General features: G+C 39.1%; 1 protein-coding gene across 17 annotated transcripts in view; it reads right to left on the reverse strand.

The window, feature by feature from the left end:
* Nucleotides 1-25,457, reverse strand: part of NFIA (nuclear factor I A) — a 406,395-nt gene that overhangs the window by 108,394 nt on the left and 272,544 nt on the right. For all 17 annotated transcript variants that reach the window (XM_083621271.1, XM_083621276.1, XM_083621267.1 and 14 more), the window contains exon 3: nt 13,045-13,110. In XM_083621271.1, the coding sequence (XP_083477397.1) occupies nt 13,045-13,110 (66 nt within the window). The remainder of the gene's footprint in view (nt 1-13,044; nt 13,111-25,457) is intronic.

Raw genomic sequence — 25,457 nt, forward strand, 5'->3', positions numbered from 1 at the left:
ACATGTTGTCTCCTTCACACATTATGTATATATATAAAGTTTAAAAACAACCAAAGCAAACTGGACCTGCAAATATGTTTCAATGGCTTAATAAGAGTGCTCATATGTTTTTAACTTGGCTAGATATTGCAAACATTAATCTGCTTCAATGTTCCCTGTTTATAATTCTGATTTTGACAAATGTGAATTTTTGGACTGATCTTAATCATCAGCAATGTTATGTCCAGAAAGTTCCCAATTGCAAAGCTCTGTGTGTGTGTGTTGGATAGATAATGTACAGTAACTAGAACAACTCTCATTAAGCTAAATCTTGTTAGCTTACTCAGTATGTGTAACTGTTACTTCTAAAGCTTATAAAACCGCAAGAAGGAATGGGTGGCTCGCTCATTCCTTATTTTGCTCAAAGAAACATAAATTTAAAGTCATTTTAATTTTTTGCAGTATTTACATATTCAAACCAATCAAGAGCTGAAATAATCACATTTGTTTCAGCGCCTTGTTTATTGCTGCCCAGCCCCTCCCTCCTTTAAATCTTTCCCTTAGCCAGAATGATGTTTATTGAATACCTGTCATTTCTGCAGCGGCTTGTGCCAAGAGCAGCTTACCAATGCCAGTCTTACTGAAACCCCTTCTGTTTCATATTCTCTAAGGGGCTTCCTTAGATCAGCTGCTCCCCATACCCAATACACAGAGACCTATAAATTTGCAAGCGCTGCAGTCAGCGTCCTTAACAGCAAGTGGCACCCATTTTGCCCAGTGTGGCATACTCTTGAAGGGACAGAAGAGATGCCACATGGTGAGCAGCATTCCTCACCATGTGTAAACTGTCAATTTGATTTGAAATTAAAATTTTTGATTAACACGAGTGTTTCTGAGCCTCCCACTGGCAGCAGCCTAGTTACTGAAAAGCGACATGATTTGTGACATGCATGCTGTACAGAAAGCCCCATGCCAGGAACTGAAAGACCAGTTTTCATTTTGTTTAAATATTGACACTAGGGTGGTGTGTTTTTTTTTAAGGGGGTGGGATAGAAATGAACTTTGTATTTTGGACAACACCAAACAGGATGTCGATACTGAGTGGTATCCTGTTGCTTTTTAAAAGTGCCCCATGAGTATTAAAGGATGAGAACTCTGTGCGTGGTTGTATTTGTGGGGTCTACACTTTCAAATGTCATGTCTTCTCAGCATCAGGGCCTCTTCCACTGGGTGAAGGAAAATAAGGTATTAAAAACATGTTAGCTTGATAAATATTTCACACATGACAAGAAATGCTAGGCAACCCAGCCCCAGGGGCTGTGATGAGCTACACAGGTACCCTTTTAATCTAATCTGTTCACGAACACCTACCGGCAACTTGTAGGAAGCCAATGAGATGCAGCCTCCAAATGGTCTATTTCAGACAAATCCTTATGTGAATTAAATTAACAGAATTACATAAAAATTAAGAAAGTCAGTGTGCTATAGTGATTCAGAGTGTCAAAGAGGAGAGGAGAGGCATGGGCTCAAATCCCTACTCATCAATGAAGATTACTGTACCAGCCAGTTTCATCTACTTCATAGGGTTGTTGTGAGGATTAAAATGGGTGGACACGCTGCTTTAAGCTCCTTGGAAGACAGATGTGGTATAAATGCAAACAATCAAGTACTCAATCAAATATTCCAAAGCACCTACTTTGTCCCAATACAGTGGTACCTCTGGTTACGTACTTAATTCGTTCCGGAGGTCCGTTCTTAACCTGAAACTGTTCTTAACCTGAAGCACCACTTTGGCTAATGGGGCCTCCTGCTGCTGCCACCACGTGATTTCTGTTCTCATCCTGAAGCAAAGTTCTTACCCCGAGGTACTATTTCTGGGTTAGCAGAGTCTGTAACCTGAAGCGTATGTAACCCGAGGTACCACTGTATCTTGTGCTGAAAATTGGGCACCTAATTACAGCCCTATTTGACATCTATCAGCAAGCTATATTGTATCATTTCCTAGGGCTTAGCTGTTCCAAAATGCTAGTCTTTCTGGCAGGAATACTTCATTAAGGAAAATGGTTCTCTGATTCAATCTGTCATAGTTTGTAGAAAGTGAAAAGAACATTTCACTTGGGCCCAATTCAGGGGTGGCTAGCATACGGTCCTCTAGATATGGTTAAAAAACTACAATTCCCATCCTCTCTGGCTGGGGCTGATGGGAGTTGAAGTCCAACAATGTTTGTAGGGTCACAGGTTGCCTCATCCCTGACAGAGCTCACAAGTTTAGATAATAATACAAGTAGTTCAAGCATTTTGGAATAATGGCATCACAGCAAGGGACCCACAGAGCCAGGAAAAATACATTTAAAGAAGCTTTAATTTGATTTTTAAACATTAAAGAAAAGACCCAGGAGAGCTTCAAAAATCTCTTGGGGCAGCTGCAACCCAGAGGCTGCAGGTTAGCCACCCTGTTTATACGCCCTTCTGAAAATATCTACACATGGACTGGCATTGGAGAGGAAGGAATGACAACTCAGTCTGCTCTCTCTAAATGGCACCCCATGTTTAGCCCAAAGGCAGTGTTTAAAGGAGGGAGGTCTTAAAAAGCCAGTGTTGGTGTTTATTATTGCTTCGCAATGCTCACACCTTATTGAGCACCAGTTCTCCTCACAAAGGAGGAAAAGAGGGGGAAACCTTTCCTATTACGGCTTGCTTGTGTTCATCATGCTAATTTGAATGCTTACCTTTATTCCTGGCACACAGTTTTAACCTAAGACATAAAAGGTTGTAAAAGTCATGTACTGTACTGCCAGGCTACCCTTGTGTTCCTGTCCATCATCCTGTTCAGACACGGAAAGGGCTAATGATCTGTCAGCTAGGTAAATTCATTACCCAGGAGAGAATAGCGCGCTGCTGCTTTTGCCCATTCACAGCAAGGATTTCTTTCGGCATGATGCTGCATCTTCCAAGTCTCACGGGAACAGTTTATGGTTGGCAGAATAGCACTAATAACAACAATTTACATTTATGTGGTTCAGGGCATGCTCTATATTTCTACTCCTAGATCGTTCATACTCCCACTGGCAGATTCATCAGTCAGCATAGAGGAGATGCTGCCCTCCTACTCTCAGGACCAGGTTTCGCCTAGTTTTTCTTTAATGAAAATGGGTCAAGAAAGCTACAATTTGAAAGGAAGGGAAAAGGGGGGAGTGGAAATAGAGCAGTGATAACCAGCTGATGCCTTGAAGAAAATAATCTTTCGAGAGCCAATTCCAATGAAACATTTTCTTCTATTCGTGGACGGATGAATTTTAAACAAGCTGGGTTGTGTCCAAAAGGTTCCCTAACTTTGACTCACTATGTCAGAGAAAAAAACCCTATCACTGCCAGGAGGGAACCTTTGAAGCCAGCTCATTATTTGCTGATTTGATTTATTGTGTGACCCACCTCAAAGACTTGGGATGGATAAAAGAAAAGTTAAAACGTATAAAACACAAAATGTGATGTAACCCTTCTACTACCTTGCCTTAGGTTACAAAAAGTCAACTGAAATAAATAAATGAGTACTTAAGTTCCAATTTCCAAAGTTAGATTCTGGCTGTTTCCTGGTAGAGATCATTTGAGAAGCAGCTAATAAGGCCTCTTTATGCATATTTGCAGTCCTTACATAATATTTGTAAGAGGGCATTTTCACTTGATGTGGTTTTTATGGATTGTGATGGAACATAAAATTGGAAACACTGGTTCACTTTCATATGCCACTTCATATGCCATAAACAGCATCCTGAAATATGTTGGAAGGTGGACCTGCATGAATTTTGCAGCAGTGGTCTGTAAGTATTTTCTGAAATTCCTGTTCTGCTGCTGCTTTCAGATTTTTGAGGCAAAATCCACAATCTTTTGAATTTTGATGTCTGCTGAGATCTGAAGGGGAAACTGGCTGTACTGGTATTCAGGAGTCCTATGGCGGGTGTCTCCTCTGCCGACTTAAACAAGTGCGGAAAACTTTTCTGTTCTGCCAGCCCTTCACAGGCAGTTAAGATTACATCCCCCCCACAATGGTCTATTGATGTTTATTTTATTTTAAATGTTAAAAAACTTTTTATGATTTTATTGTTTGGTTTTATGTTTTATATTGTTGTAAACGACTGTGATATATCTTTATGACGCAGTGGTATACAAATAAATAATAAACTATATTGTGATCATTTCTAGATGGCTTGATTCATAAGTTTGCCCAGTAAGTTTTCCAGATCACAAATGAGAAACCTAGGTACTGTCAGAAACTTATTTCATAGTTTTCTACAAAGTCCTCCTGCCTTCAGCCACTGAGAACCACATATTTAAAGTAAGTGACAACTGCTAAGCTTGATATAGAGGTGGGATGGAGTGAATAAAACCAGTGTTCCATTAGAAAATGGGCTAGTTGCAATAAGGGCCTGCTAACTCTAAGAATTAAACTTTGAGAGTATAAAAAAAATGCATTTGTTTTGCTACTTAGATAAACAGGACACTGGACTAGATGAATCTTTCCCCTGATTCATATTGGGTGAATTGTGTTTTTATATTTTGACTTTACTTGGTGTTTTACTATTTCTGCTTCATTAACCACTATCGGTATATTTTGCATTTTATACTTTTGCATTGTTGTTGCAGTTTTGAAATTTTATCATGTAAGCTGTCTTAAGAGAGACTTTTACTGAGAACGGCAGACTATAATCGTTTTAAAGAAATAAACCAATCAAGCAGGGCTCTTTCTTACAGCCGCGCATTACAGTGCTCCGTTTTCTCTACCAGTACTGCTTCCCACAGTGCAAAACACACACAAATCAGGAGCAGGAAGGATTTCCTGTGCAGAACTGCCATTATTAAGTAGCAGGGAAACAATTCACTGGTGCAACAGTAAGATCAACAACCGAAAATGAAGTTAGTTACAGATTAAACTGTGTTAAAAGCATTAAAAAGAAACGAAAAGGGAGATCTGTATCTAGAATCACTACCTCTTTATTATAAATGACTCCAAGGTTTATTCTAACAAATCACAGGAAAAACCTTCCTTTGTGAATTCAATCTTCCAATCTTGCTTTTTTGGTACTTTCCGAGAAACACACACAGTAGCTTAGAGTTGTGCTTCCCATCTACTTCTAAGACTCCTGTGTAAACTGCCTGGAGGTGATTGTAAGAACTTGCTCAAGAATCATTTGATAAATCACTTGGCATCATTCAGATGAGACGGAGGAGGAGAAAGAGGTGGCATATTTCATTGCATGCATTCAGCAAAATTTCTCAGTTGTCAAACACCCGCATCTTCTAGGAATACTATAGTATGTAAAACATGCAAACAAACACAGTAAATGTGATGGACGTGATTACCAGTATACATGCAGCTAAACACTATGGTGCTGCTTTGGCTGCTGCAACACAAGGAGACACTTCTGCCACTGCAGCTAAAGTGATAAATTACGCTATGCAGTCTGCCTTACGTTACATTTGAATACTTGGAAACTTTACACTCTCCCTTATTACAATGGCATGCCACAACCGGGGAACCAAGTGACCCTGACCTTATTCTATTTTATCTGTTTCCTTTTGTTGTCTTTGCACTCAATTTTTCTGCCAGTATAAGTGACCATACTCTGTTATATCATGCTTCTATTGATAGATCTTGCAAATTCTTCCAGCATTTCACAACTAATAAGCGTGCTGCTATAAACAAAATGATAAGCATTTCCTCATATGGAATTCTGACATTTTGGCCACTAAAGATTGATAACATTCATTTTGGATCCATCTGTATTTCCTTCTTTTCTATATGACTTATTCCAGTTTGGGGCTTTCCAGGAAAGTGCAAGAAAGCATCTGATGAGGCATAATGGTGTCTTTACATTGTACAGGGCTGCTGCACACGCCTTGCTAAGTTTAGCTACCATTCTGGGCTCTGTTTTGAAGCCTGCAATGGACTTCAGAATCAATACTGGGTGGAGGAATTTGATTTAAAAAAAAAAAGTTTCAACAAGATGTTTGAGCAAAACAATTCCATTTATTGCTATCCCCACCATATCCCCAAACTGCGCTCTCATTCACTAAAACCAGATTTCAGTTCCCTTTTAGGATTGTTTTAGTACCCAGTTTGCAGACATTTAACATGAAGAAGTCCAGCATACACTCTGACATAGCCTGGCCTCACTTTCGACATGCTACCACTAGCTCACATTTTTAGGCGACTTGTAGAGAAGTGGCAAAGCCCTAACACAGCCACTTGACACAGGATGAAGTGGCATCTGTTAGGCTTTCCCTGTGACTGCTAAAGCTGAATGTGAGCAAACTTTAAATCCTCTCTAAGTCAAAACAGAAATTCCCTTCCTTCTTTCTCTTTCCCCTCATTTTGGCTCTTCATGTGCAGAGGAAGAGTTTATAACTGCTAATGTAAAATTCCTCACAAGATGACAGGCCTGCTCATGAGACAATAACCTCTCAGCACTTCTAAAGTCAATGGATAAGCTTTTTATAAGAGGAAGTATAAAAATGGATGAGGAAGGAAGAAACCTATAAAACTTTTACACATACCTCTGTCTCAGAACTCTTCCTTGATTACGACCAAGTAATGAATACTTCTATTAACTGACTGATTTTTAGAGTGCACTTTTATCTACAGGTTCTATATTTACAGTGCAAGCCCTTTCAATTAATACACGAAACAGGAAATAAGTGGCTAATTATTGTATTTCACTGCAAGTAACAGGTCTTTCATTGGACCTGTTAAACGAGGGAGTTAAAAAAGAAGCTATGGTATGCAAATTGAGGACAAGGGTTACTGGGTTGACAGCAAAAGATACACTAATTTGTAGCACAGCTTGAGACATTTTTAAGGAAGAAACTTTTTGGGCTAACTGTTTTGGGAGTCTAGTGCTGTAGAATCGTATTACATATGATGGAAGATTTAGAACTCAGTTTCATATCTGCACAACCATTTTGAACTACAGTCACAGTAAAAAAACAAAAACAAAAACAAACAAACAATAACTTATGTTTCTCTATATTATCCTCCTTGGAATTCTTGCTGAACAAGTACAGTGGTACCTCGAGTTACAAACGCCTCAGATTACAAACGCTTCAGGTTACAAACTCAGCTAACCTGGAAGAGTTACCTCGAGTTGAGAACTTTGCCCCAGGATGAGAACGGAAATCGTGTGCTGGCGGCGCAGCAGCAGCAAGAGGCCCCATTAGCGAAAGCATGGTTCTAGTTAAGAACAGTTTCAGGTTAAGAACGGACCTCCAGAATGAATTTAGTTCATAACCAGAGGTACCACTGTACAATTTTTCTGATTAAATCTTCTTTATTACCAGCCTACAGCATTTTCCCTTGCAGGTACCCACTTCTGGAATGGCCCTAACACCCAGCTATCTTCCTGTGTGGGTACAGGATTGTTCTCAAACTCTCCTTCCTTCCATCATTTATTCACTTACAAAGATTTATACCTTGTCTTTTGATAAGTGCCTGCAAACCAAATCCATATCAGAAGCATAATAAATAATAAATTGGATTAAAACACCAATAAAGCCTACAATAGATAAACACAATAAACATTCAGCAAGATAAAAATAGAAACTAAACCAATTAAAAGGTCATCTCTAAAAGAACATGAAAACTGAGCACACGTCTCTCAGTGCAATGAAGCAACCATCAGCCATGCCTAGGAGGAAAGTTCCAGAGTTTGTTTGGCACACGAGAAAAAACATGTTCTCTGGTAGTCACTCACCTAATTTCCAAGGAGGAGCCACACTTAGAGAAGATTATCTTAATTGATGAACAGGTTATAAGGTTCTAAATACCTTGACCCCAGTCGGTTTTGAACAAAACCTGCTCTTTGAATAAGTTGAGAAGCAAACTGAATGTGAAACAGCATGGAGGTGTCCCACTGGACATGGAATAAGTGATTCTTGGATTGTGACTACATATATATTCATGTGTGTGTGTGTCCTCTCCTGTCTTGAGAAACCAGATACTTATTTTTGCTACATTGCCTATTCCTTCACAGAGACTGCTAACTTCAAAGTGCAATGAGTATGTCATGTCCTTCAGGCACCATGTGGTCAGGCCACAAACATTTGCTGCATGCTATCAGTACTTTGTGTCAGTATTTGCTTGGATGATTTCTTTTTATCAGAATGTGTTTCTTGCGGAGGTTAATGGTTAACAGCTGTGACATCCAAAGTGCTCTGTCAATTTGTAGCTCTTGCAACCTGTAGGTCACTGTTGAGGCAGCCTTCATGTTTGGCCTGAACATTGTCTTGAGAACTGACCTTGAGTGACTCCCCGATATGACGTTGGATTGACAGCCAACTTCCACAGGAGCTCTACAGCAGAATGGCAGTGATGCCAACAGCCAGACTATGGCTGGAATCCTGTGCACACTTATGTCAGGGAAAGTCTTGCTGAAGTCAATGTTACCAGTAAACCTGCACAAGATTTATGATCGGGGGAGTAACTGTATAAGACTGACTATAACATAAAAGACCTTTGCAAATAATTGCATACTTTTGACTTTAATATGAAAACACACTAAATATGCAATAGCATATCCAAGCTATATGCATTAAAAAAAATATACAGTACAGTGGTACCTCGGTTTAAGAACAGTCCTGTTTATAAACGATTTGGTTTACGAACTCCGCAAAACCGGAAGTTTTTGAGAACTTCACCTTGGTCTAAGAACAGAATCCAAACGGTGGAAGGGCACCGGTGGCAAGAGGCCTCATATGGGAAAGTGCGCCTTGGTTTAAGAACAGCTTCGGTTTAAGAACAGACTTCCGGAATGGATTAAGTGTGTAAACTGAGGTACCACTGTATGGTAATTTTCACTAATAGCCAATATACAAAAGTACTTCTAGAGCAGGGGAAAGGTTGCTTAGTAGTTTTTCCAACAGTTTTCTATGTAGTCACCTCCCCTGTCCCTCAAAGTTCTAGAAACAGGATTAACAACTTCAGAATTTGGGATTAGAAGCAATAAGGGAAGGAAAACACTTTATTATGGATGGGTAATGCATGCAGTAAAGAGTGTTTGCTGTTCTTGGGCACAGTGCTGCCATGGTAAGCAGATTGTGGCATAGTGCATTGGTGGGCACCAGTGACCTCTGTACCAGACATGAATCAGTAAGGGTGCAAATCTATGGAGAACATACTCTTTGCACAGAGATGGTTTTATGGTTCATGTTGGAACTGATCTTCACCTAGTACATTTATCTTATCAATTCAGTTTTGGTGCTTTATCAGTGAGAAGCCACCTGAAACCACAAGAAAGGTGAATAGATAGCCAACTATTGGTTATGTTAGAGATGAATCATATGAGCAGGAAATTGATTTATTCAAAACCAAGAGTCAAAGTTTTTAATCTCCACTCCTCATGCATGAAGGACAAGAGGAAAGGAGGAGCGAACAACCACAAGGCTTATAATGGAAGTCTTGCAATGGGAAACCATGGTTTCCTGTTACATTTGTAATGAATAAATATCTATATCCATAATTCAGCTCTATTTCTGTGTCATGTGACTGGGCACCCTTTCTACCTACTTTACTTGTTATTAACTCTTTCCTCCTACTAATTTATCTCAAAGGAATAGCTACTCCAGAACTTGTAGTCCTCGAACTGCAATTTTAATGATATTATAAGCCAAACTGTTTGCTTCCATATTGTGATAAATATGGCAGCTTCGAGCAAAACCTTCTCCTGAACAATATTCAGAAGCATGGGTATAAAGATGAGGTTCTGTAAGAATGTTAGCAAGATGACACGAACCACTTTTTAACTGCATTACTTATCATTTCAACATGCATTCAATTGAATTATGGCAATGCAGTATGAGACTGGGTTCAACATGCAAATGCCAGGAGAGTCATTCTCTGATTTCATCAAAGTCTCTTTGAGATATTGATCTATCTTCTACAATGAAGGGGCAGCCTTAGGAAAGACAGTCATGCATAGCAATGACATTATTGTAAGGTTAGGGCCAATTTATACATGATACACAACTGCATGTAACTCTCTCTCTGTTTCTCTCTTCAGAATGCAAAGCCGGAATGGAAGTTGAGGGTGGGAAGGAGCTATTTAACACTTTCTGCTTGGGTTATTTTTCTTTTCTTTTTCTTTTTTTAAATATATTTATTGAAATTTTACAAAAACATAGGTTTACAGAATCCCCCCCCCCAAAAAAACATAGGAAAAGAAAAAGATAAAAAAAGAAAACATACAAAAATACATAAAAAAGCAAAAATAAAAATAAAAATACAAAATACAAAAAACAGATAGATAAAAAAGAATTAAAAACAAATCCATTTTTTGTAACTTTAAACTCATAAGCTTGTTTCCTTGACCTCCTCACACCTCCCCTTTTTGTATTCCCATTTAAATAATCAAATCAGCAAATCCTTACCCTCTTTCATTTATCTTAACTCTATATCTTAACATATTATAACTCTATATTTTCATCCATTATCAATTCATTTTTGCATATTCTCATTAACTTTGTTGCTAATGCCACTTATTTTCAATCCAACATCATTTTTAACATTAATTAATTTTACAGTGTTTCTGCAGATAGTCTTTAAATTTCTTCCAATCTTCTTCCACCAACTCTTCTCCCAGGTCTCGGATTCTGCCAGTCATTTCCGCTAATTCCATATAGTCCATCACCTTCATCTGCCACTCTTCCAGGGTGGGTAAATCTTGTGTCTTCCAATACTTTGCAATGAGTATTCTTGCTGCTGTTGTTGCATACATGAAGAAAGTTCTATCCTTCTTTGGCACCAATTGGCCGACAATGCCCAGGAGAAAGGCCTCTGGTTTCTTCAGGAAGGTATATTTAAATACCTTTTTCATTTCATTATAGATCATCTCCCAGAAAGCCTTAATCTTTGGGCACGTCCACCAAAGGTGAAAGAATGTACCTTCATTTTCTTTACATTTCCAACATTTGTTATCGGGCAAATGATATATTTTTGCAAGCTTGACTGGTGTCATGTACCACCTGTATATCATTTTCATAATATTCTCTCTTAAGGCATTACATGCCGTAAATTTCATACCGGTGGTCCACAATACAGCCATAATGTCTTTGATGTCCAATAGATTTTTTTTTTTTACCACCATTCAGCCAAAGTTTAACACATTTAAAGTCCCATTGCTTCTAATGGGAAAGTTTGAAGTGCCCTCTTACTGATTTAAACCTGCTTAAATCTCATGCATGCACATCCCTATCTAAATAAATAAATAAGTGGGTGGATGAATTCTTAGGCCACCTTTATAAATTCAATACTATTATCACAAGGGTTAACAAACTACGGTAGTTCCGTGAGTAGCTGCATGCCATTATTTAGCACTTTTTACTGTTAGGAAGAACAAGGTGCCTTTCCTTTACTGAGGTACAGTTAAGGTATTGCAACTCAAAGCACAAAGAAAGCACTGGAATTACAATTAGTATCAATTTAGATGCTAAATACCTTTTTTTGGGAGGGAATCTAAAATCTCTACATTTATTTAATGAGCAATTAATTCAGTAAACATTGGCGCACAGCTGCACTAATGTATACTGTCCTGTTTGCATTTACATATAAAAGCAGCCAATTCCTTGGAAAAAAACCCCAACTTTTAAATTTACGGTTAAAACTTGTTCTATCAATTTCTGTCTGTCAAATGACAGTTATGCATGATGCGTAAGAGCTTTGCTGGACTTGAACTCCTGTCATGTTCTATTTCACTATCCCAGCACTAATCTTTGCACAGTTCTATAAATACCATCTCCCTCCTCCTTCAAGAGGGCTTGACTTCTTTTCAAAATGCTGAAGTTTGAAAGGCATACCATGTCCCCATACACATTCTAATAAATTTGATGTAGTTTGATGGGGGGAAATTATGAATCGTCAAGTTTATCTTATTCTTTTTTAAAAAAGACAATGTTAACAAAATGTTTAGACAAAAGCATGCAATGGCATGAATTCACCATGGAGGAAAAAGAGTTCTGAAAAGAGAGGGGCCCAGGAAGCAGGATGACACAGATCTATCAAGGCTGAACACGGGTTAAAGAATGTCTCCTGATACATTTTCATTGCTGTCTTCTACTTTTGTTTGTTTATGCTTTTTAATCTAAAAGAAGTAATAGGAAATCAGGATTTCAAACAACTTCTTTTTGCTTTTTTTTTTTTAAACGACTCGAGCTCCTGCGTTGTGTCTGAGTCCTTGCATGAGAAAAACAATTTCCACTTGTGCAGTGGAACATTCCATTCCTTCCCCTTGCTTCCCAATATGTTCTTCAGAACAGATTTAGGAGGTGTTTGGGAGGGGGACACATACTGGGAGAAGAGGGAGGGGGTTTCCAATGCACTAGTGGGATTCATTCCGCTTGCACAAGGACTTCCTGGGATTCAATCCTCTTCGACTTGAAATGGCACCCAGCTCTTCAAATATCGCATGTATTTTGCTGCTGCTTTTACTCTCCTGTGGCACATTCAAGGAATAGCTGGTGCAGTTTGCATCTTACTGATTTGTGTTGCAGAAGCTGCTCACCCACAATATTCCATACATAATGAGGAATGCTGAACCTGTTCTTAATGAAGATCTAAAGCAAATCTGCTGACTGGGAAAGGCTATGTTCAAAATGGCACATGCTTAAGTCTCAGTGAGGAAAGTAACAAAGTATCATCACCCACCTGACTTCCCCCCAAATCAATTGAGCTGCTCAAGTGCTTAAGTCAGTGGGTTTTGTGTGTGTTCATGTTCAACACTCGAACAGTACAGTTCTTGCATGTCCCATTCAGTTCTTGCATGTCCCAGCCAGCTGATCCCCTTCCTCAAGAAAAAAATTAATACTCTATAATTGGAGGGGTGGTGATAACTAGCAGTGAAGGGTGGGTGTGTGATCAGTAGGTGGGGATTACTGGGCTCTGCCGACCCTGCTAATGACAACCAACTCCACACAGCTCAGGTGAGGCACTTGCTAAGAGACAGTACAAGTCTAATTTTGCCTGGGGAAAACCCAAACAGATATGGACTCAAAGAATTTAGGCAGCAACAGGTACATACTTACCATTTTCTGGCTGGTCCTTGATATCAGCTTCACTTGGCTGGCTTGGACTTTCAGACTGACTTGAATCTAAAAAACATAAAAATGGCCAAAAATTATAGGAATCGGTTGTTGAAATAAGATTTCCAAGTTCCAGACTTTAGATGATATATATTGCAATCTCTCTATATTTCCATCCGATAGAATATACAGTATTATATTTTCACTGAACTTTAATGGAGTAATCAGATTACATTACATAGCTTTCCATTAATCAAACTTTGTTGTAGAATAAATTCTACAAAATCTGAAACCAAAATTCGTAATTATACAAAACTTTGAAAAACCATGCCGCCAGGCAAAGAATTTGGCTTTGTAATGCAGTGTGGGTTTGGGGCATATGAGATTCCCTAATACTGCAATGTCATTATTTTTCAATAGCCTAACAACTTGCTGTTGAGACATTAACCTTTTCATGTTTGTATTATTAACTACCTTTGTATGAAAGCGCAGGCTTAATCAGCTGCTTTAATTCACAGAAGCTTCTGAATGAATTTCAGCCTGAATAAAGAGCTATGGGGACTGAACGTTATCATTCTTTTCCAGCCTGAGAAGCCTGTTCCTAAACCCTAGAAACCTCTCTGGTTCTTGATGCCAGTGCCTCAGGTTCCCAGAGCTGCAATTCCCAGGGTTGGCAGACCTCGAAACTTCGGAAGAGCTGGGGATCACACCTGCTATTTTCCTTTCTTCTCTTAACCTAGATAGTGTGTGAAGCTGGGGAGGATGAAAACTGGGGGGGAAAGACGGCTGCTGGAAGAGCTTCCCATACCTGTGCCTTTCTGAGAGTTAGCCAAAAATGCTCAGAAAAGCCATCTATTACTCTCTTTAAGTGGTGAACTCAAGTGGTGAATCGTGACCGATTCTGGTGACAAAACAGGACCTTGGTGCCAAAGAAAAGCCAATGAGAAACAAGAAGGAATTATCAGCAATGCTCTGGGAAACCTTGAGGTTTCCTGAAGTACAAGGGACATTGAAAATATCTGAAGTCGGCAATCCCACGAAAAAGAAATGGACCAATGTCATCTGAGCATGCTCAGTGCTCAGTAGTCATGACTGCTGAGTGTCAGCTGGAAGAGAAAACCAGGAAATTGTATGTGTGAGCCTGCAGAAGGAATGAAATGCCCTGCTTCAGCCCCCTGCAACTTATAATATCATGGAAGAAAGCATGGCTGGCTGAAACCAGCATTTTGTTACAGATCCCCCTTCTGTCTAATTGGCATTGAAAGAGTGAAGCTTATGCTTGTGGCAACCCTTGAGTTGACTTCACCTTGAATTTCCAAGGTGCAGTGAAAAAGTCTGAAATTTGACCACATTTTAGAGAGAACTCCACACAAGATCAAAAGGTCATAACACCATACTGTGATTAAATTGAAAATCTTACTTCTATTGCTATGAAGTGATAACACCACCCTTGAGGTATTAACAGCACGAAAGAAGAAGTACTGCTGATGACTTTGGGTCAAACTATGATAACATATTACTTTTTGAAAAGCGTGCTAGCTTTTAAGCTAATGAATATTTTAATTATCAGACTACCATAAAGAAACTTTTGATACTCCATATGGATTCCCCCCCCCCCACCTCCTGTCAATATGCATTTGTTATACAATGGTACCTCGGGTTAAGAACTTAATTCATTCTGGAGGTCCATTCTTAACCTGAAACTGTTCTTAACCTGAGGTACCATTTTAGCTAATGCGGCCTCCCGCTGCCGATGCCCGATTTCTGTTCTCATCCTGAAGCAAAGTTCTCAACCCGAGGTACTATTTCTGGGTTAGCGGAGTCTATAACCTGAAGCGTCTGTAACCCGAGGTACCACTGTAGAGTAAAATAGACAAGCCCGTATCAACTAAGAAACTATAGCTAATTTAAGTACATGAAACGATGTGTATATTTACAATTGTACATCTAAACATCTAAAATAAGTTTCATTCAAATGCATTTTTTCAATGTGTGTTCAGTTCAACCAAACTGTTAGTGACATAGTGGATTTCAGAATTAGTGGCTTTATTACCAAACATTAACAAGTAATTTTTCCTTGATTTTTGTAAAAGAAACGAAAATGATTAAAAAATAAACAACTCATTTAGCACTGTGCCAAATTTCAGTGTTGTGAGATAGTATTATTATACTGTCATTTAAGATGAAATGGCTTGCACGTTAAAATTCTAATTCTGTAATCCTATGCACTCCTATTTAGGAATAACTCACATGCAACCTACATCTGAGTAAATGTGTTTATGACTGGGCTGCAGGAGTTGCTAACTATTTGTATGCTGGTTACAGATAGGTAGCCGTGTTGGTCTGCCATAGTCAAAACAAAAAAAATTTTTTTTCTTCCAGTAGCACCTTAAAGACCAACTAAGTTAGTTCTTGGTATGAGCTTTCGTGTGCATGCATTTTCGTGTGTGTATTTGTATGCTATTCTTTTAAAGGGTATTCATGCTATTGGGTCGCACTGTTTTGCTCTGTTTTTAAATTTATATATAATTGTATACCACTTTTGCCATGGAAGGCTTAGAGGACACACTAGTCAGGAAACAAGACAAGAACCTTATCTTTTTTCTTAAACAAGAACAGAACAGCAACATGTTATAAGGTTGCAATAACATGGTTTGTTTTTTTCTGACTACAGCATCATCATGCTTTTTCAGATCTACAAACGTATTTATTTTCTCAATTGTCCTGATATCTGGGACCAATGGTTCATACTACAATACTTCCTATTAATGCATTCCTCCATCCTTTCCAGCTTCATTTCCATTTTGGGGGGAGAAGGGTATGGAGATTCTGCATGCTGTCCATATGATTCATGCTTTGGTGTCAGGTATTAAAACAAAGTCCACAGGATCAATGTCCCAAACATTCTTTCTGTTTCTCCAACTCTCCATAGTGCCATTTTGACAACTACTGCATGATTTAGGAGATTATCCAGGTTATGGCTTCTGAGCTCTTTGATGGAAGCCAGTCCTCCCATAAACTACATTTCTCTTGTGGATGAAATGGGCATCAAAACTGGTCAGAACAGTCTCATAGTTGTGTTTAAGGCCTACTTCAGCAAAGATGAAAGATTTGTAAGCATTGCAGAGTTTTGTGGGTGACATGGTATTTCTATTCAAATCAAACCATTACAGGATTATTAAAGGGAATGTGTCTGCTGCAGAAAATGGTGCTAATTTTCTTTGTCAGAAATTGGTGCATTTAAAACTTGACCTCCCATACCATGGCATGGAGCACTTAGAGGAAACAGCTAGGAGGCTAGACAATATTTATTGCCCCCCAAAACAAAAACAGCAGCATCAAGACACACCTAACTATACTGGAGTTCAGTGCCTTCTAGGGTCTAAAATATATAATACTGATTGACATGTACAATTACAATAATATTAGAATGAAGTATTATATATAAACAAGTAATGTAAAAGGATATTATGATATTATGTTGCAAACAAGGAATATAAAACTATACTATGTCGTTCTTGGATTTGAAATACAATAAAGCTTGGATGTCACAAATTTATCCCATATTTTATACTTTTTCTGACCTTGTATTTTTCATCCAGGCTATCTTTAAATTTATTCTGTTTTTGAAAAGACCCTTCAGTCTTTTCGGCTACCATCAGGATTAAACATGGGAACTATGGCTCTGAAGAAAGCAAACTACCAAAATGTTTCAAAACAAAATATAATTCTGTTTCCTTGATTTTTATTCAGATACTGAAGATGATTTGACACAGTCAAGAGTTTCAGTGTTTGGTTATTAAAGAGGAAATTCACAGAGCAGTCCTAAAAATGCAAAGTACACAGCAGAGGGTTTTCATTTGGTTCACACACCACAGCCCTATTCAATAGTATGCTGACTGTAACTTCCCTATTTTGGATTGCTAAAAAGATAACTCAAAATCCTGCTTTTACAGTATATTACACACTTTGTGTTCTGATGCACACAAAACATATCCAGTGAAATCAATGTGCACAGTAGATAACCTATTTAATTTATGTAAATGAAAGAAATTTTCATCCACATTTGAATTAAATTAATATTACTTAATATTATTACTTAATATAAATTCAGGTTAGCCATTCATTTATTTTTTTCTCCCTCCACACACACACTCATATACACAAACACACAGAGGTAGAGTTATATTCCACCACCTACATAAATTAAGAATCATGCAAAAATGCATAACCATATACATACTAAATTGGTGTTCCCCTCAAAGCAGGTTTTATTGCTGTTAGGGCAGGTAAGATAAATAATTATAAAATTATTATGAAAACAGGGCAGTTCTGATCCAACTAAACATAATAATTTTAAAATCTCATTAACGTCAATGGAAGAAAGTTAAATATATACATAACTCTGCCGCTGAAATCAATGGGATTTAAAAGCAGATTGTGCCTGGTATTATTAAAGTGAGACTTTAATTTATTACAGATGGAGATAGAGCCATTATAGTGAAGTAAATTATTAGTCACACACATCCAGTAATCTGGTTTGAGGAAACGTTTGCTGGTGGATTCCAACAAATCATAAACATCACAGTATTGGAAGGTGAAAAAAGCCTATAGATAAGCTTTTCTGGGGCTGTATAAGCTAGTTATATGGTGCTGCTCCCAAGGAATTATACTGTGGAGTCTCTAAGTGGACTTTCTCTTCTCCATTCTCCTTTCCATTGTCAATGGTGGCAGCGACAGAGGGATCTTGGGATGCATTGCAAGGGGAGAGTTTTGGACAATGAGAGGGAATTGGGTTGGCAATGGCTTGGGAGGGGTTAGTAGGTAGGCTGGGATGGTGAAGGAGAAGGGGCTGTGAAGTGAAGTGGGTTGGAGGGCGTTGTGAGGGGATAGGGGCTTGGGGCAAGGTGTAAAGGGGGTGAATTCGCAAGGGGTGGATGGGTATGTGGGCAGCAACGGAAAGCAAGACAGCCCCTAGTAATCACATATATTTCCTCTACTTTTGATGAATATACTGTGTCTAATGAGAGAAATGGCATGACAGACGAGCCAAACTTTCTTCTTCTGATGCAGCATCTGATTTCATGATCAGGTTTTCTGAGACTTTTTAGCCCTTAGACAGGATTTCTTGACTTTCACAGGCACAGTAATATTATATCAAAATCCTAACTTGGATCCTGAAACTTTATCAGTCTCTAAAAACCACAGAAAGCTGCGGCCTCTTTCTCTAACATAGAAAAAGCCTTTTGACCTTTTTGATTCAAAGAATTCTACTCTCTATTTTTCCCCTGACAACTTGGGGATAAACCTATAAACCCATTAACAATTGGAACTGAGAAGACGACAGGTCATTCAAACCCAAAAAGTCATTATTCATAATGAATAATAATGACATTTATAAATAAACATGTGCAGAAGACTATGAGTAGAAGATTGAAGGAAAATAATACTATTGGCTAGTTTATGGCTACAGATCACATATTCACTGAGCAAAGTATGTCAAATATCTCCATTGAAAATATTTTGGGGGCAAGAGGAATATATACTTTCTCTGATCTTTGCCCACATGTGGCTTTTCTTTCACACGTGGAAATTGCTTTTGCTGTCATGAGTTGCAATACTGAACATATACACGGTGAAGGAACTCTCAGTGAACCCAACAGTGCCCAACTATGTCTGAATAAACATGTTTAGGACTAGGTTATACATATTTTAGTTTCATGGAGTCAAAGAACGATGCTATGGGACAACACTCATGTCTCTTAACATCTAAAAACCCAATAGGTAGAGGCAAGGTAGCACATTTGTAGAGTTTTCTGAGAGTAGTAGTCACTGGGAGTGTCAATTGGGAGCCTGATTTGAATAACAGGCAGAACTTTGTGGGATGGTTTATTTCCCCCATGAATGCTTTTCAGAAAATAGAGGTGTGATCCCTTGCTACGTATATAATCAAAGGACTCAGAAAGAAGTATGGTGAGGACAGGCATTTCCAGTTTCAGTGATGTGGATGGAGAGGACAGAGCCATTAATGGCAACAAAATGAAGCTTTACACCAGGGAGGAAACTCTGTGATAAGTCTGTGCGCTTTCTTGGGTAAGTATAAAGAGATGCAGGACTGCCTGAGGGTACTCCAACAGTGTTCCCTAACACTCCCCCCCCAACAAATCCCCATCCCTAGCCTAAGGTGGGCATTTGAAAAAAAAATAATTGGTGGATTTGCTTACCACCTGCAACTTACATCAGCTTCTAATTTTCCCTCAGCAGTATAGATACAGGTACAGTATATTCAACTTGTTGCTCAAGTGCTCTTCACTGCTCTACCCTACCCCTTAACTTCAAAGTCCTTTCCTTTTCAGCAACTCTATTTACCTAAGTTGTATCCCATTAACTCCTGAGAAAAAAGGTTCCACACAGTGGTAAAATCACAGCAACCCTAGCCTCATTTTTGTGAGAGGACTCTTAATTCCCATACACTGGGAAAGAGATTATCTTTGATAATAGAAATGTAAATCAAAGCTTGCTGTTGTTTATTCCAGACAGACATTTCTGTGTTAAGTCTGTTTATCAGGCAACACTCTGTCTAAGCCAGGAAGCAGTCAGCCTTTGTGAGAAGATGTCTGCAAATATATTTCCCAGGAGCCCTTGCAGCAAACTTTTGTGGCCAATCCCCCCAACCTCCCACTCCTTGTTACTTTACCAGAAAATTGTACTAAGACAGCCCATAAGTAGATGAGCAAAAACAACTAGCTAGACTATGCTGATGAGCATGAATGAAACCAAAACATGTGCGCACAGTCTGCTGCCCTTTATTCTAAGCAGACTTTGTGTATTACATCTGTTTAGCAAGCAACACTTTGTCTGAGTTGTCAAGCTTTGTAAAAAGGAGTTCCCAGAAACTCCAAGGTGACTTTTTTTTGGGGGGGGAAGGGGGCTGCACAAAAGATCCTTATTGCAGGCTATATCTCAAGAACTGTATATATAATATGATTATGATATTTACAAGGCTCAAAAAAATATAGAATTTCGCTTCAGTTTAAGTTATTCTATTTTTTGCATGAACAATGTACTGGTATGGAGTGATAGGCAACAGAGTTTCAGAGGGGAGGGGGAATTTGTTACTAGTTTTTAATACACTTATAAATGTTTGCTTTTTTAGAGGTTTGCTCTCTTTGTTTATTACTAGACCATATTTCTTTTGTAGCAGCATACATTAACTTTTGACTTAATTCATACTGTCATAAAAGGCTTCCGGCTTTATGAAAATATTCTTAAAACACTGCACAACTATGCTAAAAAAGAACAACACAGGAGGAGAAAATCTGTTGCCCAAAGGAATTAAAACCCAAATTTTCAGGCTTCCCCTCCCCCGAAGACAAAATAAACTTAACTTGTTTGTATTCTCCTCAGTCGTGTTGTATGCATCAGCAACTAAAAACAAAGAAACTTTTAGCTGCTCAGACAAAATGCAGAAGCTCCCCAAACGACAAAGCAAGCGGGGTGGGAGGAGGGGGGGTAGCTGGGAAGCATTCAAAAAGTCTGACAGTCCATTCAATATACGGATGATGGCCATAATGCATCCAGGGTCCCCTTGCTAATTAAATATGCATTGGCACAGTTTTGATCGATGCAAGCCATGGATCAGATGACACACCTGCAAAATCGTGAGCCCAGAGCTCCCAGGGAAAAAAAGGGGGAAAATACAGCCTGTCTCCTTATCTTTGTTTTCAAAGGCTCTCAATTTCTGTGCTTAGATATCTAATTTAATTCTCTCACCCCTCAGCAAACTGGATTAGGAAAGTCAATACTGCCTTTGTGCATCGACAGGAACACACAGCTTTCCTTTTATTCAATTTAGCCGTGACCTTTAGACAAAGATAATGACAACTGTCTAAAAGAAAGGTACAGCTTCAAGGAAGGAGCTCTTGAGGGGCCTCCTGCAGTTCCACCACTCTGGATTTGCCTGCAAGACGTGAGTCAAGATTGGGAGGGAACCCTTAAAAAAAAACCAAAAAGAAAAAACCCTCTTATACGCAACCAACAGTAACCTGCACCTTAAAGCACTTCATAAAGAACTTTTTGTTCAGCACCCAGTCTTGGGACTTGCACTCACTTCCTAACTGGTTGCCAAGGAAAGTAACAATGGCTCCAATGGTATACTGATTAGGGGTTGGCGGTTTAGAAAAAGGAGATGAAGCAAATTCCAAAGGGGGGGGGGGGGAGAAGAGTTGAATTAGCGTAGGTATGAGTACTTATACCTTTGCATCAATAGGTGGAGCTGAATAAAAGTTGTGAAGATTCTACAACCAAAAATTCACCATGAAAACATTCCAAATTTGAAATCATTTATGGCTCTCTCAAAAGAGCTGGAATTAACCTCATTTCCTATTGGTGTTCCTGCTATCACTGGTTAGTACCAAAGTGTTCATTGGTGCTAGCACGTTTATCATTTCTTCATAATACTTGGACTGGCTCTTCATTCTTCTATGGCAGTAAGTTACCACCATGGTGTAGCATATGTAAAATTTCTAGGCTACTTTTACTTTATGGTAAAATATGTTTTGGGGCTAGTCATAGGCTCCTACCGGTATTATCTGAGCCATGACAAAGGTATGACAAAGGAGGTAGAGTGATAACAACACAACCCTTGCAATACAGAAAAAAGTATTAATGGAAACTTGCATTCCTGAGCATCCACAATATGAAAAAATAAAGAACAACACGGATCAACAATTGATGCCCTCCTTATCTTAGAGAACTTAAGATCACATTTCATCATTATAAACTCCAAACTGAAAATATATATCTATTCAAATTAGAGTCTCCGTCCTCCTATCCATTTCCTAACCTGCCCTTACAACTGATTTACATTATCCACTTCTATGAATTCTAACGTGATTTAAATTTATTGGGCCATTTAAAATTTTAGAGAGCTTCCAATTGGATCTGTATGGCTTTCTAGACATATGCAGAGTTCAGTTATTTAAAATTAATTGCAGTACAATAATTTTAAATTACTTCACACTGTACTAATCTCAAGTGCTTTGAAATATCTGAACTGCCCTATTTAGAGCCATCATAGTACTGCTGCATATGTGCACCACAGAGCAGTTTAAAATGCTGATCGGACCTGTGATGATTTATGCCAACAAGCAGGCAGACATGGTGGACCCATTGTTAATTATAGTGTCCAAATTTTAAAAATTATTCCAGATCATTTTTTTCTCTAGATCTTTCCCTTAAACCTGTCATCTCAGTGTAATCTGAAAAGTGGCTGTAAAATAGTCACAATATTAACTGTATTATGACAAAGATAGATTATAAAATATGTAGGGAGAAATTCAACACTGAGCTAGTGATTTCATCATGGCAAACTTTTCAGCTTGCCGGATGGAACAATCCTTCCTCTTCGCACCCAACACACTGTTCTGTGTGTTCTCCCAATCCCTCTCCCAAGCCAGTTTTGGAGAAGGCACAAGCGGGGCTTCTCCTGATGAGAATGAAATTGCAATAGCGTTTTTACACCAGAAGGACATAATATAAATGTCTTACTAAGTAAATAATAAAACAGTTGACCAAATGTGAGGGAAAGGGCCAACAAGATTCTTACCTCTGAGATGAATTATCTCACTGCTACTCCAGGAGTATAGGATATGCTTCACTGTTCAGGATAGAAAGTGTACTGGTATCAGTACATGGCCTCGGCTCAGTATATCTGAAGGAGTGTCTCCACCCCATCATTCAGCCCGGACACTGAGGTCCAGCGCCAAGGGCCTTCTGGTGGTTCCCTCACTGTGAGATGTGAGGTTGCAGGGAACCAGGCAGAGGGCCTTCTCGGTAGTGGCGCCGGCCCTGTGGAATGCCCTCCCATCAGATGACAAAGAAATAAACAATTATCTGACTTTTAGAAGACATCTGAAGGCAGCCCTGTTTAGGGAAATTTTTAATGATTGATGTTTTATTGTGTTTTTAATATTCTGTTGGAAGCAGCCAAAAGTGGCTGGGGAAACCCAGCCAGATGGGTAGGGTATAAATAATACAGTGGAACCTCGGGTTGCGGACGTAATCCATGACGGAGGCATGTCTGCAACCCACAGCGTTCAAATCCTGAAGCGCTGTGTGTGTGCAGGCACCGGCGCAATTTGGCACTTCTGCGCATGCACGAGCCGCAAAACCCGGAAGTAAACTGTTATGGTACTTCTGGGTTTCCCGCAGTCCGTAACCCGAAAACACGTAACCTGAAGCGTCCGTAACATGAGGTATGACTGTAAATTATCATCATCATCATCATCATCATCATCATCATCAAAGACCACCTCAACGACCCTTTCCTGTGGTTTCTCTGTCAATAACTTCCCAAGCAGCAAGCAAGAAACAGCACTTCAAAAATCTCAAAAAATATAAACCAAAACTGCAGCGTCAAAACCAAAGTTTAGGAACAGGGAAGACATTTTCATTCCCCTTCAATGTAGCAGTTTTCTTTCCTCAAGGCTATACAAATCTCAGAAACTACACTAACATATTTTCCAGCTTTGTTTTCTCTTTTGGTTTATATATACACACACATTCTTTGTTCTTAGAGGGACAACCAACAGTGGCAGCAGATATAGCTGAAGATCAAGTAATAGGTAAGAATCACTTGGCTGTTCTTTAAGTTATATCTGTTGTCACTCCAGGTGAATGGGGTGTACCAAAGCAGTACAACCCCACAATGTAGTGTGTGCCACTGGGCAGTAAAGAAAGGGTATACTCCAAATAAAGTGAACACTAACTCTCCTGTTAAGAAGAAAAGAATTAGTCTAGGATAGCCTGAAGTACTGTATGCCCAAACACAGCATTTGCAGATGAAAGTGTCTCAATTCTGTAATATCTTACAAAGAGATATGAAGCTTATCTACACGCCTCCAGGGACACTCCAGATTGCAGGACACAGCAAGATGCTGGTCCCTCTTGCAAATGAGATATGACATATAATGCAGAGGAAGTCCCATGGTTCTTTTTTCTTTTTCAAAGTTTCTAAAATGCAGGGCTTGAGCAACTTTGCAATGGAGGAAGTAAACACCTTCATACTTCTATTAACATGTCACAGTTATGAAAAAGAGGAATCTACCAGGAAATGTGTTGTACTGAAGAAAAATACCTTGAGGGCATTTTGTACATAAGGGGAATCCCTACCTTTCCCCAATAATAAATAAGACCAGAAAAGAGAGAAAGAGAACCATGCCAGTTCTTGCCAACAGTTAAAAAAAAAAAAAAGGCACCAGCCTATGTCTTCTTCACACAAATAGAATGGTTTTTCACCTCCAACCAGAATTTAAGACTGACAGCCAAATTGGACAGAATGGGGACACGCTATGCACTTTTCTGTCAGCCCAACTCTTGACAGCAGTTTGGGGTGAAAAGTGTAAAAAGCAATGGGGCATCCTAAGCAATGGAAGAGGTTGGGGAGGAGCCAGTATCAACCTTGTGCTTCTTTTGTTGTAAAAATCAGACCCAACCCTCCACTTTGTATGTGAATGGTGTGCAGAAACAGAAGGGGCTGCCCAATCATGTTTTAAAGCCTGGACTGAGGTGAAGAACCATTGTGACATGTGAAAGGCATACTCGCTCACAAATATAGGCTGGCCTGGCATGGAACCCAGCTCCAACACCCTCCTGGAGGAAGAGATAAAAAATGATATTTTCAATGCATAAGAAATAACACAATACTGTGCATAGTGTATCAAAGGAAGTCTTGAATATAGGTTCTAAAAAGAGAACAGCACTTACCCTTAAAAATCTTAATATAGGAAGAAGTCTGGAAATTATGCTCTCTAGAACTTCAAGGTGTCTCTTTAAAGTATTCAGTTTGAGAACCTCATCCTGACAATCTTGCAAGAAATCTCAAACCTTGACTTTAGCAGGTTGGATACCAAGTGAATGACACCATGGTATGAGAATTTTTCCTTTCAGAAGAAAGTCGGCAGTCTACAAATATGCCTCCTTGTCAGAATAACCTTGAATGCTTCCTGTTCAGTTGCTGGGTGGATTTATGGATTGGGATGGACCAATGTACTTTATCATAAAATGTTCATCTGTGACCTTAGCAGGGTGACTGACTACATTCAGGTCCAACAATCTTGGGAAGCAAGGGCTGAAAGGCTAATGTGGAATGTTAATGATTATTTGAGTTTCCTCCACCTTGTTCTCCTTGATAGACCATATGTTGGAGTCCAGTTCTGATTACTTAGCTAGCCCATTCCGATAGTTTAGAAGAATTCTGAAGTGGACAACTGCAACCAGTTAGGCCCAGGAGATCTGCTGCTGCCTCTTCACTTCTTCAGTCTCATGTTGTACAACTGGACAAGGAAATTTCCTCCCTGTGCTTTGCAGCTAAATGACAGAAGGCTTACTGTATCACTCTGAGTTCTGGCATACTT

The sequence above is a fragment of the Podarcis filfolensis genome, assembly GCF_964270895.1.
Source record: "Podarcis filfolensis genome assembly, chromosome: 6".
Classification (NCBI taxonomy): Eukaryota; Metazoa; Chordata; class Lepidosauria; order Squamata; family Lacertidae; genus Podarcis; species Podarcis filfolensis.